At 41.5% G+C, this 16,530-nt stretch overlaps 1 protein-coding gene across 2 annotated transcripts in view; it reads left to right on the top strand.

The window, feature by feature from the left end:
• Positions 1 to 16,530, top strand: part of ptprn2 (protein tyrosine phosphatase receptor type N2) — a 158,002-nt gene that overhangs the window by 117,175 nt on the left and 24,297 nt on the right. For both annotated transcript variants that reach the window (XM_026179795.1, XM_026179794.1), the window contains exons 12-13: positions 11,751 to 11,966; positions 14,807 to 15,010. In XM_026179795.1, the coding sequence (XP_026035580.1) occupies positions 11,751 to 11,966; positions 14,807 to 15,010 (420 nt within the window). The remainder of the gene's footprint in view (positions 1 to 11,750; positions 11,967 to 14,806; positions 15,011 to 16,530) is intronic.

Below are 16,530 nucleotides of genomic sequence, written 5' to 3'. Positions count from 1 at the left end.
ACCTGTTCATCTGTTTTTTCTTTTTCTTTTTTTGTCAAGGTCTCCTCAAGCCTGAAAACAGATAAATGTTCAAGACCTCTGGCCCAAACAACATTCTTAAAGTAACTATCCCACACAGGACTTGACCCCCAGTGAACTTTGTGAAAATCCAGCATTTCCCTCGTGTTTCAAATGTAAGCTTTCTTTTTAAACTGCATCATACTGCAAAAGTCACGATAATGCTACCTTACCGGGAGAAAACACATTTCAGCTGAAAAGCAAGTTTAGTTGTGCAGGTTTTGGCTCAAGGGTGATCTACTGAAAAGTACAATTCAACTTATTTTTAGATTGTGGGTGAATTTTAACTCTTTGGACTATGAAACTGAGCACCACTGTGCAATGGTGCAGCAGCTATAGAGCAGTAAAATGTTTCAGGGGCTTTAAGATAGTAGGTGGACTCAGGTGTGGAGGAAACCCATCCTGTTGAACCTATGAAGTCACTCAGTGCTCTCCTCTGAACACTTCCCTTTGTCCCTTTACTGTCAGTCTCAGTATCAGAGGTTCCCAGCCCACTAAGTCTCTTGTGACAGGGGTTTCAATTATGAATGCTACCTTTGACTACCTCTGTTATTCCGCTGCAGCCCACATATCCCTGCCTGCCACCACTCATGTGTGACTTGATGTATTGTCTCACTGTTTTCGCCCCTTTCAAAATTAATTGCAGTTTTATCTCCCTCCAAGATAAAAAAAAAAAGCCTGCTGAGAACACAATAGTCTAAAAGTAGTGTGGATTCTATTCAAACAAAACAATTAAAACCACAGTGTTTTTTCCTCACTGTTTTTTGACTGCGGATGATTTTTAGTGGTGGCTCTTCTTTTATCTTTTGCCACAAGAGAATGAAGTATTACCTTCAATTACTTTTCCTGATTGGCTTCTGTTTTAGCAAACTCAGATCACACTCTGGGCATGGCCATTTTATTTGGTGTCTAATGACTTTTCACCTACTGTATTATAATATCCCCTGTCAGAAGCTCATTACATCTTGAAAATAATTCTTGTCGTTGTGATTAATGCAAATCTGAGCATAATTTACTTTGTCTCGGGCCACAGTGCAAACATCTTTACTGATACCAAGCAGACTTTTGTAAGTTTTAGCAACGAGCACCATTTGGTGACCTTGTTTAATTAATTCTGGCTGGCATTTTAGCAAACACAATCATCCTTGTCAGACATATTGCTATTGTCATCACAGCTGCAGGGAGAAAGGATCATTATTGTCAGCTACAACCAGTTGGGAATTAAAGCTGCACCTTGACCAAATAAAAAAAAAAATAGAAAGTTAAAATAAATCAGCTCAACTTTCTCAGACACTTGACAGCTTTGTCTTGTCTGGAATTAACAAGCCAGCTTTTTAAAAGAAGATCAGAGCTTAAATGTAAAGCTGCACTTCAGTTTAAGAGACCATTCAGACAGATTTAGCTAGTCATAGCTTAGCAGTAACTAGCTATTCAAATAAACTGGTGTACAAACAAAAATATTGTAACTTTAGAGCTTAGAGAGGAGCCTTTTTTAAAAACCTAAAAACAAGGTCAAAAGTTAAACAAAAGTATTTGATAGTGGTATGTGCTTTAATGTAAGCTGTAATCATTAGCATGTAGCTCTAAGGCTAACTAGCTTTGAAGCTAACATCATACAAGAACCAAGCTGTATTATTACTTCAGTGCCATTAAATAATTAGAATGCTAACTATGATATGCAGCTTTAGCACAGATTTTTAAGAATACAATACACATTACTGTGTAGTCTTGGCCCACCCTTTATTCGTTTATATTTTGCTAGGAAAATGGGAAATATGTGCAGTGATTTAAACTGAGACATGTACAAATGCAGTACATAAACACAAAAACAAGTTTTAGCAATTCTGTAACTCAATATTTGGTATGAACACGTTTAGTATTCAACTCAGCCTGAACTCTCTTAGGCACGCTTTCTTGTAATTTCTTTAAGTAGTATATCCAGTTGTATGTTGTATGTGATGTGTAAATACAACACTGGTTCAGCTCTTGGGGTAGGTGCTTATTTTATGCTTGAATGATCCATAGGTCAGTGTTAAGTAGTTTAACAAAAAACAACAACAACAAAATCCTCTGAAAATGGTCAGAGGAAGGAAAGAAAAGCTTTGACAGACCCCTGAAAGCCTGAAGAACTATTACTCTCTTTTTTAATTACAAGAGTCTGGCTCCTTGGAACAAAAATATAAAGAAAACAGTTACTTGCAACTCTTGCAGAGTCTTCATTTTCATATGAACACTGTAAAGAGCAGTGTTAGTGATACAATAATTAAAATATAGTAAGTTGAATTAGCTTACTACAGCAATCAAACTCTGATATTAACACATGTCCTTGCAGCAGACAAATCAATGACTGCAGCCTTGAAAGGAGAAGCTGCTTCTGTTTACCATTTTCTAAAATCAATGACAATTTTCTCAAAGATTACTGACAATTTTAGGTAATCTGCCATCTGACTTGTATGATAAACAGTTAGTGCCATCAGATCGTGATTATCCACAATGTTGACTTGCCTTTCGCTCGACATACAAAAGGTTTAATGAATATTAGATTTAAATGCTGATTGAACAAACAGTGCAAGCGAACAAGCCAAAACACAGAGCTTCAGACTGCATCTGAAATCATGCTTTTCTATACACTAATAAATGAGTACACTAGTTACCTTAATAGTTACCATTTCCAATTATGTGCAGTTCATTTTAATTTCATTTATTCAAAAAAAAGTAGCCTCATTGTTCTTTAACCTCCTAAGACCCGAACTCTTCCACGGCATGCATTTTTAATTTCTCTTTTATATTTGGGCTGATTGCAACCCGTAAAAGCAAAGAATTACCAGATTTGGGTTTTTTTAACCTGATTTTTGTTTCTAAGAAAAATGAGAGCCACATATGAGGATATTCGTTTAAAATTTCAATAGAACAGTAGCAGTATAATCTCCTCGTAAGTGGATATCAGGCCCTTGTAGAGCAAAATTGAATATTTTGGTCTAAATAACCCAAAATGTGATGTCCACATATGTGGACGCCAGGTCCTAGGAGGTTAATTTGTGAAGTAAAGATCCTACACTACAGAATGGAAACCCCCAACAATTAGATTATCCTTTATAAGCAATAACTTGGCAACAATTGGCAACAATGGGAAGGAAGAACTCCCAGTTAACAGGAAGTCCTTCACAACAGAACAAACTCAGAAAGAGGCAGCCATCCATTATGAGACATAACAGACAGCATAGAGAGACTCAAGAAGAATGTTATCACTGCTAGTAATAATCATTATCATAGTCATAATATTATGCCTGTATTTATAAGTGGCATACTAAGGAGGAGTAATCCTGTATAAATGATGAATTAAGAACTCGCTAACACCTTACTAATACCTTAATAATGTGACATTATTTTATTTTTTATTTTATTTTGGTAGATTTTTTTTGTTTTGTTTTGAAGTTTTTTTAGTGTACTTTATGGAGCCAAAGCAGCGAGACCACCAAAGAATTTTCAGACAGTAGGAGGATACGTAGCCACTCATGGCAATGCCAACACAAGCTACAGAGTGTCCTCCTGTCCATGGTGTGACCATCTTCATCTGTGAGGAGAACAAGGAGTCTTGCAACCTTCATACGACCCACACAAAGCCCTGATCTCAGAGCCTGGAGTCAGTCTGGGATGTCTAGAAAGACACAGGGAGGCAGCCAAAATCCACACATATTGTCTCAACTTGTCCAGTAGTCTAGAATAACCTACCTGCCAAGTACCTTAAAAAGCTGAGTGCAGGGGGACTGACGAGAAACGGTTCTGTGTTATATTATTTCGACTAAAACAGTTACAGGATTTTTTTATTCTCCCTCACCTGTAGCGATTGGAATCCATACAGTAGTGTATGTGTACATGATCAGTATTTATAAACCATTTAAATCAAGACATAATATGTATCACTCTGCTTATATCATAATAGATTACAACACTTTCTATAATTTCACAGATGTGCTGTGATTTCATACTCCAGGCTGTGACGCCACAACACTATTTCATTTTTAAGTGCGCGCTGACGTGCATGTGTGTGGGTTTGCCTCTGTGCTTTGAATATAGTCAGGATGACAGGCATAGCATTTACCTTGATGTTTACTGCTTTGAACTACTTGGCATTGGTAAAGCCTGGGCTGGGATTCACATAAGAAAGAGGCCTATTTGAACAAGCTCATCTGGGGAAAATACCAGAATGACATGGCTGACACACACACGGGTTTTGAATGGTTCCTCTCTGAGCAAGTGATGAGCATGAGACACAGCAATTCAAATGTTTCAAGTAAAACCCAGAAATGGGACCTTTTTGGGTCTTTGAACATCTTCCATTGGAACACATGGTCTCTCTCTCGCGCACTCTCTCTCTCTCGCACACACACACAGACACAATGCATTTAAAGACGTTCACCTCGCTGTCAACTTTTTGCACCTTAAGTGATGTTTTAAAAGAGGCTTAGACAAGAGCGCAAAGTGTCACCTTTTATAGTCTACCTCTGTGTACGTATAATTTTATGTCTGGGGGGCAAAATCAAAGTGCAGTGTAGCGACTAACAATATCCCAGAATGACATCGGTGTACTGTGAATACAAGCAGACAGACTTTCAAACCAAACTTTTCGTCCTCGCATCTCTGCCCCTGCCTTTATGAGAGCTTTGTTTCATGACAAACAGCATAAGGGTAAATGTGTAAATCAAACGCTTAAAAACAGAAGAGTTAAAAACCCAGATGAGCCTCGAGATTTCCCTCTCGCACGTATCGTGTAATATCACTTCGGCAATAACGATAACAGCTGGTGGATCTGGGAGAGGGGTGGGAAAAAAAGGAAGACAAAACCCAAATGTATTTTGTACTGCATACATTTCTCTCCGCGCTACAGTTTGAAGCTAATCCTCCAACACCTTCCCAAATTGAGCAGTAGAAACCACTTCTCTCACATATTATTATGAATAATTTATTGCACCCTGTTTCAAAAAGCCTTGCAGAACATCCCCCTAACTATTTCTGGTGTAGCACTTTCTCACATTAGTTAAGTCTGCAGGTACACATTGCAGCTGTTGGTTTCTTGTGCAGCACTGTAAATGACATTAGGCTCTCACTGATAGCATTATAGTGTGATTGGTATATGTGTGCACCACCAATGTGCTGCCTCCCTGTCCTCTGCAAGGTGGCTTTCTATTCTGTTTGCTAAAATAGAAATATTAAAAGCTTAGACGTCTGTGTGTCCAGATGAAGGTCTTCCTACACCGTTAGATGGACTGTTGAAGCATACCTGCACATTTCCAACAGACATGTCAATATGCCCAGATGTCTGCAGCCTGTAGGTGCAAAGATAATACCTGAGCAAGTTATTGTCTCCTCAACCCGTTTCTGAACTCACACAGAGGCATCAGTGGATGTCTCTGCTCTGCCATCGCAGGTAGCGCACTTGATCCTGGCATTTGTTTAACATTTCTCATCCCCACCTCTCTCCTGGTGACATGGTGAAGTGCCGCATACCTCTGTCTGCCACTGTTTAAACACACTCATTGCTTTTCCGTCTTTTTTCTTTATTAGAAATGTGAAATGTGTCACAGAGGCAAACAGCCTAGCAGCGAGAGTAGAGGAGGACAGATAAGCCATGCAGGACTCAAGGCGGCTGTTGGAACATGTGTTACCCCGAGGAAGTACTTACAGGAGGGACACGCAGGCGAGACAGCATCTACGATTATCACCAGTGACCACGAGAGCGACTTACTTCAGTACGATCCTGAATTTGACTGCTTGTAGGGTTTTGTGTGTGTGTGTGACAGAGAGAGAGAATGACTCGATGCACGTCAGACCTCCCTGGTGAGATAACCATTAGCGCTGGCCTCACTGGGGGGATGTGACACGAGTTGTCAAATGGCACTGTGCGGCACGTAGCAGACGGCATGTGTGAAAATGTGTCCATTTACGCAGAGTTCAAGTAAAGGAAAACGGCATGTGCCAAAGTCAGGCTTTCCTTCAAAGAAAAGGTAAAGGTTTCATCCTCTGAGCGTCAGGGGAATACTCTTGTTTGGGTGAGTATGGGTTTAGATAGGGCTGACAGGTGTGTAACCAGGGTGTCTTGTATGAAAAAGCATGAACAGGTCTCTCTTCCAATCCACCAGAGACCAAGACAGATATGATTGCCGACTTAATGTAGGGACTGATTTTCTGGGGATTAACTTCAGGAGCCACTATTCATTTCTTACCAGTAATAAAACCCACACACCGGCAGTCGTAATAAAAGTCTCCCACCTTGCATTACTTCTGCATCTGTCGTGCATTGCTGCAACAGCAAGCCACTGCAGAAAGAATGAGTTAATCTGCTCAAAACTGAATCAGAATCCTGCAAGTTAGAAAAATTTACCTCGCGGGCCATGAGCATTTGCATGCCCTCTCGCAGGGAGGAGAGAAAACAGCGTCTGGGTTCTGAATAATTTTCTGATATTTGCAGATGCAAGTGTGCAGAGAGCACGACGTGAGAAGTGTCAAGCGTATTGTGGCCATGAGAAAAGGGGAAAGCCAAATGCACTCACAGTTTTAGTTTTGCAGCTAATCCTGCTTGGTACAATTACGCATTTAAGAGTTTTTGGGGGATGCTGTAAAATTGTCGAGTCAATCGGAGTGTGTTCTGCTTCAGGTTTCATCCCCGCGGGGCCCGTCTGGTTGGCCCTGCTTTTTTTGGGGGGGGGGGGGGGAGATGTGGTGGCGTCCGATGTGGCCACAGACCCAGGCTGGACAGCAAGCTCGTTTTTGTTCTCCCCTTCACATTGCCAACTCCAGCTGTCACACTGAGGGACAATAGAGGAGAGGAGGGGGTGCTCTCTGAATGGAAAAAATAAACTGGAGAGCGCCCCGTCACACAGCCCCCCTCCCCACGACTCGTCATCTGCATTTGACAGGACCCCCGTTCTCCTCTCTTCACCGCCCCTTTTCTTTTGCTTTCTCCTTTTCTCTGCTTGTGCTCTCCATAATCCCCCTTTCTCTCTCGCTCTCTCTCTCCCTGCTAAGTGCAGCTGTTACTCTCCATTGGATTTTTTTTTTTCAGACTGATTGCTAATTAGGATAGCATTTTATTGAGTTTTATCCTTAAAACTTGTTAAACTTGCAATTTCCTCCTCCTTTTCACTTCATTTTGGCAGCACTGGGAAGGAAGCGGAGAAAAGACTCAGCCAATTATAAGCAATTTTACTTTAGGTTGAGGTTTGGGTTTTTTTTTTCCAGAATGCACCCAATCTATCTCCGATGCAGCATTCATATAGTTTACAACTACTGTACGGTGTGGTAGCCTCCAATAATAGCGCTCACTTCAGCTTTAAATGCAAAAGCCTACTTTGAAGAATAGACTACCCCATCTCCCTTATTCTGCTCACATAACTGAATCCCTGGGAGAGGGAGCAGAGGAAAAGCAGAGCCTGAGAAAACAGCAATTCACACACCAAACACAGAGACCCCTAGTAGCTCAACAAATGAGTGACTAGCCCTATGTCCATTCATATCGCCCCTCGGCCCGCAAGCCTATTAGCCAGGCATCGCTCCTTGAACATTCACTGTCGACAACATGTGGAGGCATCGCTATAGCAACCAGTGGATATGACATGTGCAATGGACGGGGACTCCTGAGCGGCTGAATATAAGGAGGGGCTCAGCCTTAACTAAATGATCGCAAAAAAAAAAAAAAAAACCCAACCCCACCACCTCCCCATCTCTTTTCATTGGCACAGAGGCGCTGAAAGGACTCACTAGTGGGGCTTCTGCACATTCTTCCGAGGCTCGGAAAATCAGGCGGGCATATCCCACATTCTTCTCCCTTTTCTTATTCTCTTCGACTCTCCCTTTTTTGCCCCCTTCTCTTTTTTTTCTTCATCTACGTCTTTTGTTGGCGCTGGGGAGGGGGCACGCATGGGACCATCGCAGGGGAACTTTTGGAGAAGCGGACTGAGTGGGCGGCCGGGACGCGCAAACGCTTCTTGGAGCTGCGGCGAGCGTCAGTGGTTATCCGTGCTCTCTGGAATACAAGACGCAGCATCAGCTTCCGTTTACTGCGAAATGTGCGCTCTGCCCGGCGACATGGATTTGGGTAATTATCTCCTGGCTTGAAAACGCGTGTGTCTGTTTTGTGCTGTAATCAGTGTGCAAGTTTTAACGGTTAAAGAGAGAGAGAAGGATTGGCTTTGGGAAAAAAAATAACAAAAGGAAAAAAAAACTTGCGAACAATCACGGTGAAAGCCCGTGAGCGAAAATGTTTTTTCATCGAGATGCAGAATAATTTAGGAGCTCTGGTTTCAGTCTGAGCACATTTAATTTCGCTCCTTCTGCGCGATAGTTTGCTGAAGACCGAATCACGAAAAGCTGATGGCATAAATGTGATCGAGAATCGATAGCATTTGGCTTCCAGTGTATGAAAAATAAATCTAATCTTACAGAAAGAAAAAAAAAAGATTTAAAAAAATCCTAGGAAGCGGTGTGTTGAGTCTGCTGCTTTGATGGGAGCACATCTGGCTGCAGCGGACAAAGTTTCGAAGCAGGCTCATCTTCTTTGGTGCCGACAGCTCCAACTCTTAAATGTTGAGAATTAGAACTGGTAATTCCCCACTTTGACTGCTCAAATATTCATTTTTAATCATGTGTTTTGTGACATAAATATCTATTTAATTCCTAGATTTATTTTCATCGTTTAAGTCTAGTTTAGGACTGGCTGACTTAAAAAAAATCACATATATTGTATATATAAATGAATGAATAAAAGTAAGTCTAAAAATTATTTTCAATGTTGCCAAATTTAAACAACATTAGACACTTTTATTTTGGGAGATTTTTTTTCTTTTATTAATCACAGGTTCTCTCATGAATACAGCTTACATGGAGCTGATTTCATACCATTCAAATCTGCAATAGTAGCTGCAACTTCAAAAAGAAAAGACTTTGATTTAAGGTCTGGCGTTGTGGTGTTTGGAAGGATTTTCCTCTCGTACTTCTTAAAGGTATTGTGGCGTGAGTGAATGGATGGCCATTTGCCCCGACAGCACCACTCTGCCTGACCTTCCCTCTTATTATGTGAATAATCCAGAGCACCGAAATCCATCTGCCCCTTGTCTCCTCTCAGATTGGCTAATTCACCACACCAGACAGGGGCGATGTGAGCAGAGAGGAGAGCAGAGGGAGAGAGCCTGTTAGAGGCAGAGTTATAACCAGAGATAGGAATGGTGTTAAAATCATTTGTGTGTGTGTGTGTGTGTGTGTGTTCAAGAGATTTAACAAATACATTTCCAAAAAGATATAAAAAAAAACTAAGCTGATGATTTATTCTGTGATGCTTCAACCAGGTGATATTTTTTATTAAATGCACATAAAACAAAAGGGGGTAAAATTCTAAATGTGATAGCTTGTGATTTTTTTTAAAAGAATAATCTCGGTTAAAAATATTCATTTAGTTATGAGGGAAATCTTGATGCAATTTTTAGTTGAACCAGACTCCAATCATGGGGTGAAAAATTAATACAAAATGTAATTTATAAAAAGCTGAAAAAAAGCTGAGGAACAAAACTCAAAAGGTAATTCTTCGCGGCACATCTCCTCCCCTTTTTTCCTCCTTTTCCCCCCCTTTTCTGTCTCTCTTCTAGTTTCCTTCCAGTTCGATTGCCATCTTCAAACACTCTTTTAAGATCACACTGCATTTCAAGTCTGTTCGCTCCCAAACATTTTTATTCATTTCAAGCTGACCAGGTAAATCGTTTTCGAGAATAAGCCACGTATTACGAAGGGCCACGTCCGTGATGAACTTTATAATAAATGTTAATTTATTTTTTTTCGAAATAAAAGATAGAGTTGTATTATTGTGCTACTGCTGGAAATCGGTTGAGGCAGATCTGAATCAGTAGGCACTTTGATTTCAGAGGCTTGAATCAGTGTAGCATCCTATGGTGCCAGATATGCTGGATGCAAAGTGGAAGGAGGCTTTTTAAGCTTCGATATTTTTATTTTTTGTGTGCGTGTTTATGTTAGAATGCATCTAGCAAATGAAAATAGTTTTCATTTCTAAAACATTGCTGCTGTCCGTGTATTCATTTCAATCACTAAAAACGAGAGACAATTCACTGGATGGAGGCCATTTCTCCCCTCTCTAACCGTATATGAGCCTCTTCAAACCTTTCGGTTGTTGTCCAACCTCTTAATGCTTGATTGAAACTACATGCTCGAGTCACCGCAATTGCAATCAACAGCAACTGTCGTCAGGCCCAACACAGTAATCGAAAAGACCCGGGCATCGGCACAACAGCTAAAACACTGGCAATTACGAGCCACAAGGTCAAACCGCATTGTTACTGGTGTGAGGTGAAGTGTCTTGTTTTGAAAATGGTATAACAAGATGTAGTCATCCTTCAGCCAGCCCATTAGACCCCTCAGGCTAAATGTCAGAGCACGACTGGCTGCTTTTTTTATTTCTTTTTTTTTTTTGGGGGGGGTGGATTTGATTCATTCCACCCATCAATCTTTCAATATTGCATGCAGACAATTAGGAGCCTGCTGATGTATTCGTGCACTGTTATTGATATTGCCCTTTTGCAGATGCATAGCTATTGGCATGTGTGCAGCTGGTAAAATTTGATCAAAATCTGCAGAGATCTGGCTTTTACAGAAACGCCATGTTTTTACGTCAATCTCAGAGGACAGTGAGGATGATTTATGTGAGGCAAATTGTGCTGGGCCAAATTGCACCCCTCTGTTTTGCAGAGCTCAAAGCAAAGACAAATTGACAGGATGCCTATGCAATCAGCACAGGCAGTCTTATTAGCAGCTACATTTTAGGTATCTTTAATTATCCGTCTGCATTATTGCTCCTAATTATCACTGTTATGCTCTCAAAATATGTATCAGCGAGGCCTACAGGGGATTTATTGTTATAGTAAATGGCCACAAGTGGACCAATTATCAACACATAGGGCCTATTCTTTAACCTACACTGATAAAAATCTCTTAGATGATGTTACACCACATTAAACCTGGTCTGCTGTAGAAACTACTGTCTAAATTAACATGCAGCGTTGGTGTGAATCTTTGAAAAGCTTTTTTTTTTTCTTGTTTTTTACTGAACTGGTGATAGTAGTGTATGTGTGAGGGTCCAGTCTGCGCCGCCTGTGTCTCCCCAGTCCTGGTAGCCATTAGCTGTGCAGCTTGGGCCAGGGCCTAATCCAGCCAAACTCAGGACCAGAGGAGCTAATTAAGCAACAGCTTTTAGTATCCAGGCCTCCTGAAGCTGCACAGTGCCAGCCCGTGCCATGCCAGCACTAAATGGGGTTGTAAATATCTATAGTGGGGCACAGTGAGGAGACAGGACTGGACAGGGGCTTGTAATAGGGGTTGACTGAGTCTGAATGCATATTATCAAGCCAGAGTTAGAGCTCTCTAATGAGAATGGCCAGTCAGACAGTGGCAGTGGGTGGAAGGAAAGAGTGGGAGAGGAAGTGGAGGTAAGGTGACAAGGCACTTGCATCACTTCTGCATCCACATTTTTTCCCCAACACAAGCCTTCAGGTGAAAATTGATGCACTGCAGACTTGATATGGAGGTTGCTGTAAATCAAAAGCGACTGCATCAGTCTGGGAAAAAGACAGACTGGCATCATTTACCGCTCTTGACAGCATTTTTCTCTCTCTGTTTGTGTGCGTGTCCTCCAGAGGGGCAGCCTGACCCAGATCCCCGTGGTGAAGGAGACCAGGGTGGAGTCGGGCCAGTTCCTGCTGCTCTCCGTCCTCTGCATGCTCTTCATCCTGGTGGCCGTGGCAGTGTCGGCCACTTTCTTCTGCGTGCGCCAGCGCTCGCACCTACACATGAAGGAGAAGCTAGCCAGTCTGGGGACTGACACCAGTACTGATGCCACTGCAACCTATCAGGTAAGACCAGCCTCCTTGCTATGAGCCAGTCAGAGGCCGGGATTCTTATCCTGTGCTTTGCTATTGGAGGGAAGCACCCTCTGTTCAAATACGGCCGATCATCCAATTGGTTTGTGAGAGTTTGTCTGCTCATGTTTGAGTGACTCTTGTTCCACCTGCTTTTCGGGACCATTTTTTGATGCAGCGATTTTGTTGTTTTGTTTTATTTTATGTGCTATTAAATGTTTTAGTAGTTTAACAGGAAAATATTGTCATGTGTATTTAAATCTTTCCTTTTTCTTTGCCAGTAGCATTTTTCCAATAGATATGCTTACCCTTTCATGTGAATTGTGTGTGTCTGCGTAGGAGAAAGGGAGCAGACCGCCACTGTGACCTATTCCCTCAGTTCCTCCAGGGCAACAGGCAGCCTGGGCTGTATTGATTTTCAGAGTTGGGGCTCAGCTGTGCCCAGCGTGGCACTCAGAACACATTTATCTGCATGTCACGTTAACATTTTCAATATTTTATCAGGTTTTCACGAGGCTGATTTCCAAAGGCTGAGGTGTTATGGTGATGACCATTAAAAAAGATATCAAATAAAAAAATATTCAAATTAAGAATAGATGCAAAAATATTCTTTCTGAAATTCCACTCTTTGATTATCATAAATTAATGAAAATCGGTGCAAATTTAAGGTGAAATCCGGTACCTGTTCGTCCTCTGCTAGCCACTCTGCTGTCTTGTGGGTGTGTACTCTATGCTTGACATACAGAGTTGTTTGGGGAGAGCTGTCTGCAGTGGGAGGGTGTTATTGTAAAATGGCAGCACGGACTGTAGATTTTGTTTCCCCTTGGCCCTGTTTTCATTCTGATTAGTTGTCTGAAAGAAGGGGGTAACGGGGAGAGTGTAATCTCACGACCTGTGCTTCTCCCTGGGCTCCGTGTGTCTCTCTCCTCTGGCACTAACTGCATCCCACTCCCTTCTTATGGGACCATTTCTCAGCGCTGGTACAGCACAGGGCTTTGCAGAGATGTTGAGAAGTAGGATGAATTATGAGGTGGACCTGGACTGTGCCCTGGGGCCAAGGCCCAGGGCACTGCTTCATGCCTCTAATCATTAAAGTCCGATGGCAGAAAAGCTGATCCAAGACCAGAGCTTAGAGAGGCCTGTGCTCCAGAGGGAAATATCGCTATGATTCATCATGAGATAGCATGTGCTTTCACGAGGCATTTTCACTGGCCCGCCTGCCCTGACTGTTATTAATTGAGTATGGAAATGAATTCTGTGGAGCTGACTGCTTTGCCTCCCAAATTTAAACACGGTGGGGCTTACAGATTATAAATTTAACGTGGAAATATCCAGTGAAGCCACACCTTATTGTGGGGAAGCAGATGTAATATGTAAGCTTGCATAAATTCAGCAGATTTTCTTTCTAATATATATATTTATATATTTTTTTATTATGCTTCAGCGCTGTCAACATGCATGGCCAGAGGCGTTATCATTTCTCGTTGCCCATTTATTCATACATCTTTTTTTGGGTGAACACAATAGCTCAGGAACGCTCTTGGCGAATTTCTTCAAATTTGATAAACTATCATCGGAGTGTTTTGAGTGAGATAGAGCGTCGTCACGGGGTGGAGTTTCATTACATGTGGCGCAAACGTGCGGTAGAGGGTGAAGTTGTGAGAGTTTGACGGTCGTATGTCAAAGATCAAGGTTACATCACAAGAGACTTTTAGGGACAGAATTTCACACAAATGTCTAACAAATACATAATGCAGCAACATTTTATAACCAGCCAGGTTTTCCAGCCATAACTCGGGAAAAGGAGGAAGAGACTGTGACTGTATTTCTGGAATTTACTGATGCAGAATTGATCTTTGGCATCCACCTTTAAAAGTCTTCCATGGGTCTAAACAGGCATGAATATAAACTCCAATGTAACTTGTTGGCCGAGGTATACAACCCTGTGCTGGTCATTTTAGTAGTTAATGCTCAGTCTTGAACTGTTTAACCCCCTGAGGTCTAAGTAACCAATAGTGATGGTCCTAACCATCAGAATATGTCATTTTAGAAAACAAAATAAGGGAAATAACACGAATAATTGTTATTATTATAATAATTATTCTAACTGACATGCATTAAAACTCATTTAATTGAATTTTGTCACTATAACATCAGGGTACAGTTAGGCTAAGTGTTGGGGGCTAGGATGACAAATTAGATCTCAGAGGGTTAATCCTCTGTCTCTGCACTGAGGCATGATGGGAGAAAAACTGACTCATTAAGACTACAAAGATGTGTGGTCTTAATAGAAGTGGCTTCGTAAGCGACAGGAAATGTTTATTCATTTATTTTGCAATAGTGGAACTTCATTTTGTATCTCCTTTGCTTCTCTGCAAAAAAAAAAAATCCTTTAAAAAAAGATTCTTCTTTTTTAAGTAGAGCACTTTTTGCTGTGCAGTTTGAGTTCACCGTGTGGATGTGGGGTGATTATGCTGTGAAAGATCCATTCTTTAGCATTGAAGGGAGTTGTTTGTGTGGCAGCAAGGTGTGACATACTGAATTTATTCTGTAAGGGTTCCTCAACCATGTATTTTTGACATAATTAGTATAAGCTCCATAATCCACGAGGATAAGCCATTAATCTACAGTTAAGTGAGGACAGATCAACTCAGCCGAGATGCAGGATTTCACAAGGTGCATTTACAGAAACCAGCCCCTCACAGCAAGGATAAGCACATAAAGCTATTGTTACGTGCATGAAAAGAAGATAAATGCACAAGAGCTTGCAAAGAGGAAGAACTGCGCTCTTCATTATCCACTTCTTCACCATCGTCGTCTCCTGTAATCCCCAGGAGTTGTGTCGTCAGCGGATGGCGATACGAACATCGGAGCGCGTCGAGCGGCCGGAGACGTTGCGCCACTCTCGGCTCAACAGCGTGTCATCTCAGTTCAGCGATGGCCCCGCAGCCAGCCCGTCGACCCGCAGCAGCACCTCCTCCTGGTGTGAAGAGCCAGTCCCATCCAACATGGACATCTCCACTGGTCACATGATACTGGTAAGAAGCTTTGCCTTGACTCCAGAAATAATTTAAGTAATGATTCATGAGGTGGAAAAAGGGGGTAAAGAAGGAGATGAGTTATTAAATGGAGGTTGGCTGGTAACATGGCTTGTTGTCCAGCCCTCAGAGAGCATTTGTGGTTCTTAGCGTCTGACTGTTTCAACTGAACAAGCACAAACATCCCTTCATGTCTCATAAATATGCACTTAACCTGCCAGGGTGGGTTTAGTCGAGTGTGTGAGACTCCTAAGCTATGTAAGTAGGGTCAGCTTTCAGTAGACAGTCACAAGTCTACATCAGACATTCCCAGCCTTTGGTATTGCACTTCACCAGAGGATGGTGAGTGTTGAGTTGCTACATTAATCATAAAAGTACAAATCAGGATATCCATAAAGCACGAAAAAGATGGCATCCACAAATACCTGCTCCAACAGTGCACGGGGGATGTCTTTAATGAGATCTGAGTGATCGTTTAGTAATGTCTGTCTAATGAAATAACTGTGATCAAATGCAGAACGCAGACTGTTGTGAAAACTAGCAAGAGAACTTGAGAGGTGAAAATTGTTAGCTGAGAGTGATGGTTTCAGGCTGCAGTTCTCAAGTTTTTCCTGGCATACCCCACTTCAGAAGGACGTTCACACGCACACACACACACCCCACAGTTTTTAACAGTCATAAAAAATAAAAAGGATCCAAGCTGAAAGTGCAATAGCATCAGCAAACTCTATCCACCTGTTTCTGTCCCTCACCACAGTTTGAGAGCCAGTGGGTTAGGGTTAGTGGTACCTAATGAATGCTTGGGAAAATACTGTTACGGGTCATTAAATAGACAAATCGACAGCTAATAGTGGTGGGAAGAAGTCCGATGATATTTTCAAGTAAATAAATACGTTGACACTAAAGAAATTGTTTAAAATTCTTTGAAAGAACAACAAAAATGAGTGATCAGTGACTGAAATATCTACTTTTATATAATTAATAGGTTTAAAAATCTAATTTTAATGTTAAAAAATGAACACTGACTCAAGTACCTTATGATGTCATATGTATGTGATTCTGCGATACTCGATAAATGGCCATAAAGTCATTTACGATACATCGCGATATTCGCACAGAAGAGAGAATTTACTCACTGCATTGTGGGATTAATATACAAGTGTTGGCATTGTGTGTTGCTTCAATCGGTTAGCACCCTGATTTGCTTTCTCTGGCTGCCTGCTGCTTCTCAGCTATGCATTTATTGCTGCAAGCCAGTTAAGACCCTTGCACTCATTCGCTTTTTAGCTCCACCTTGAGGAGCCATGAGGTAATGTCTGTTATACGTCACGCCGCTTAGAGTGCCTGCATGGTTAAATGAAGATTGCCAGTGTAATGTATTTTGTACTACACCTAATTTGGAATATTCTGGCATACTGGAGCCAATCCAGTATAGAAAAATGTTTGCTGTCACTTCCTTTTATTTGTTTGATGAATTTGTATGCTAGTGTCTGATTTTAAGACGTCCTGTATGAATACCA

Source organism: Astatotilapia calliptera, chromosome 9 (genome assembly GCF_900246225.1).
Source record: "Astatotilapia calliptera chromosome 9, fAstCal1.2, whole genome shotgun sequence".
NCBI classification, from domain to species: Eukaryota; Metazoa; Chordata; class Actinopteri; order Cichliformes; family Cichlidae; genus Astatotilapia; species Astatotilapia calliptera.
This window is presented reverse-complemented; position numbering and strand designations above follow the sequence as displayed.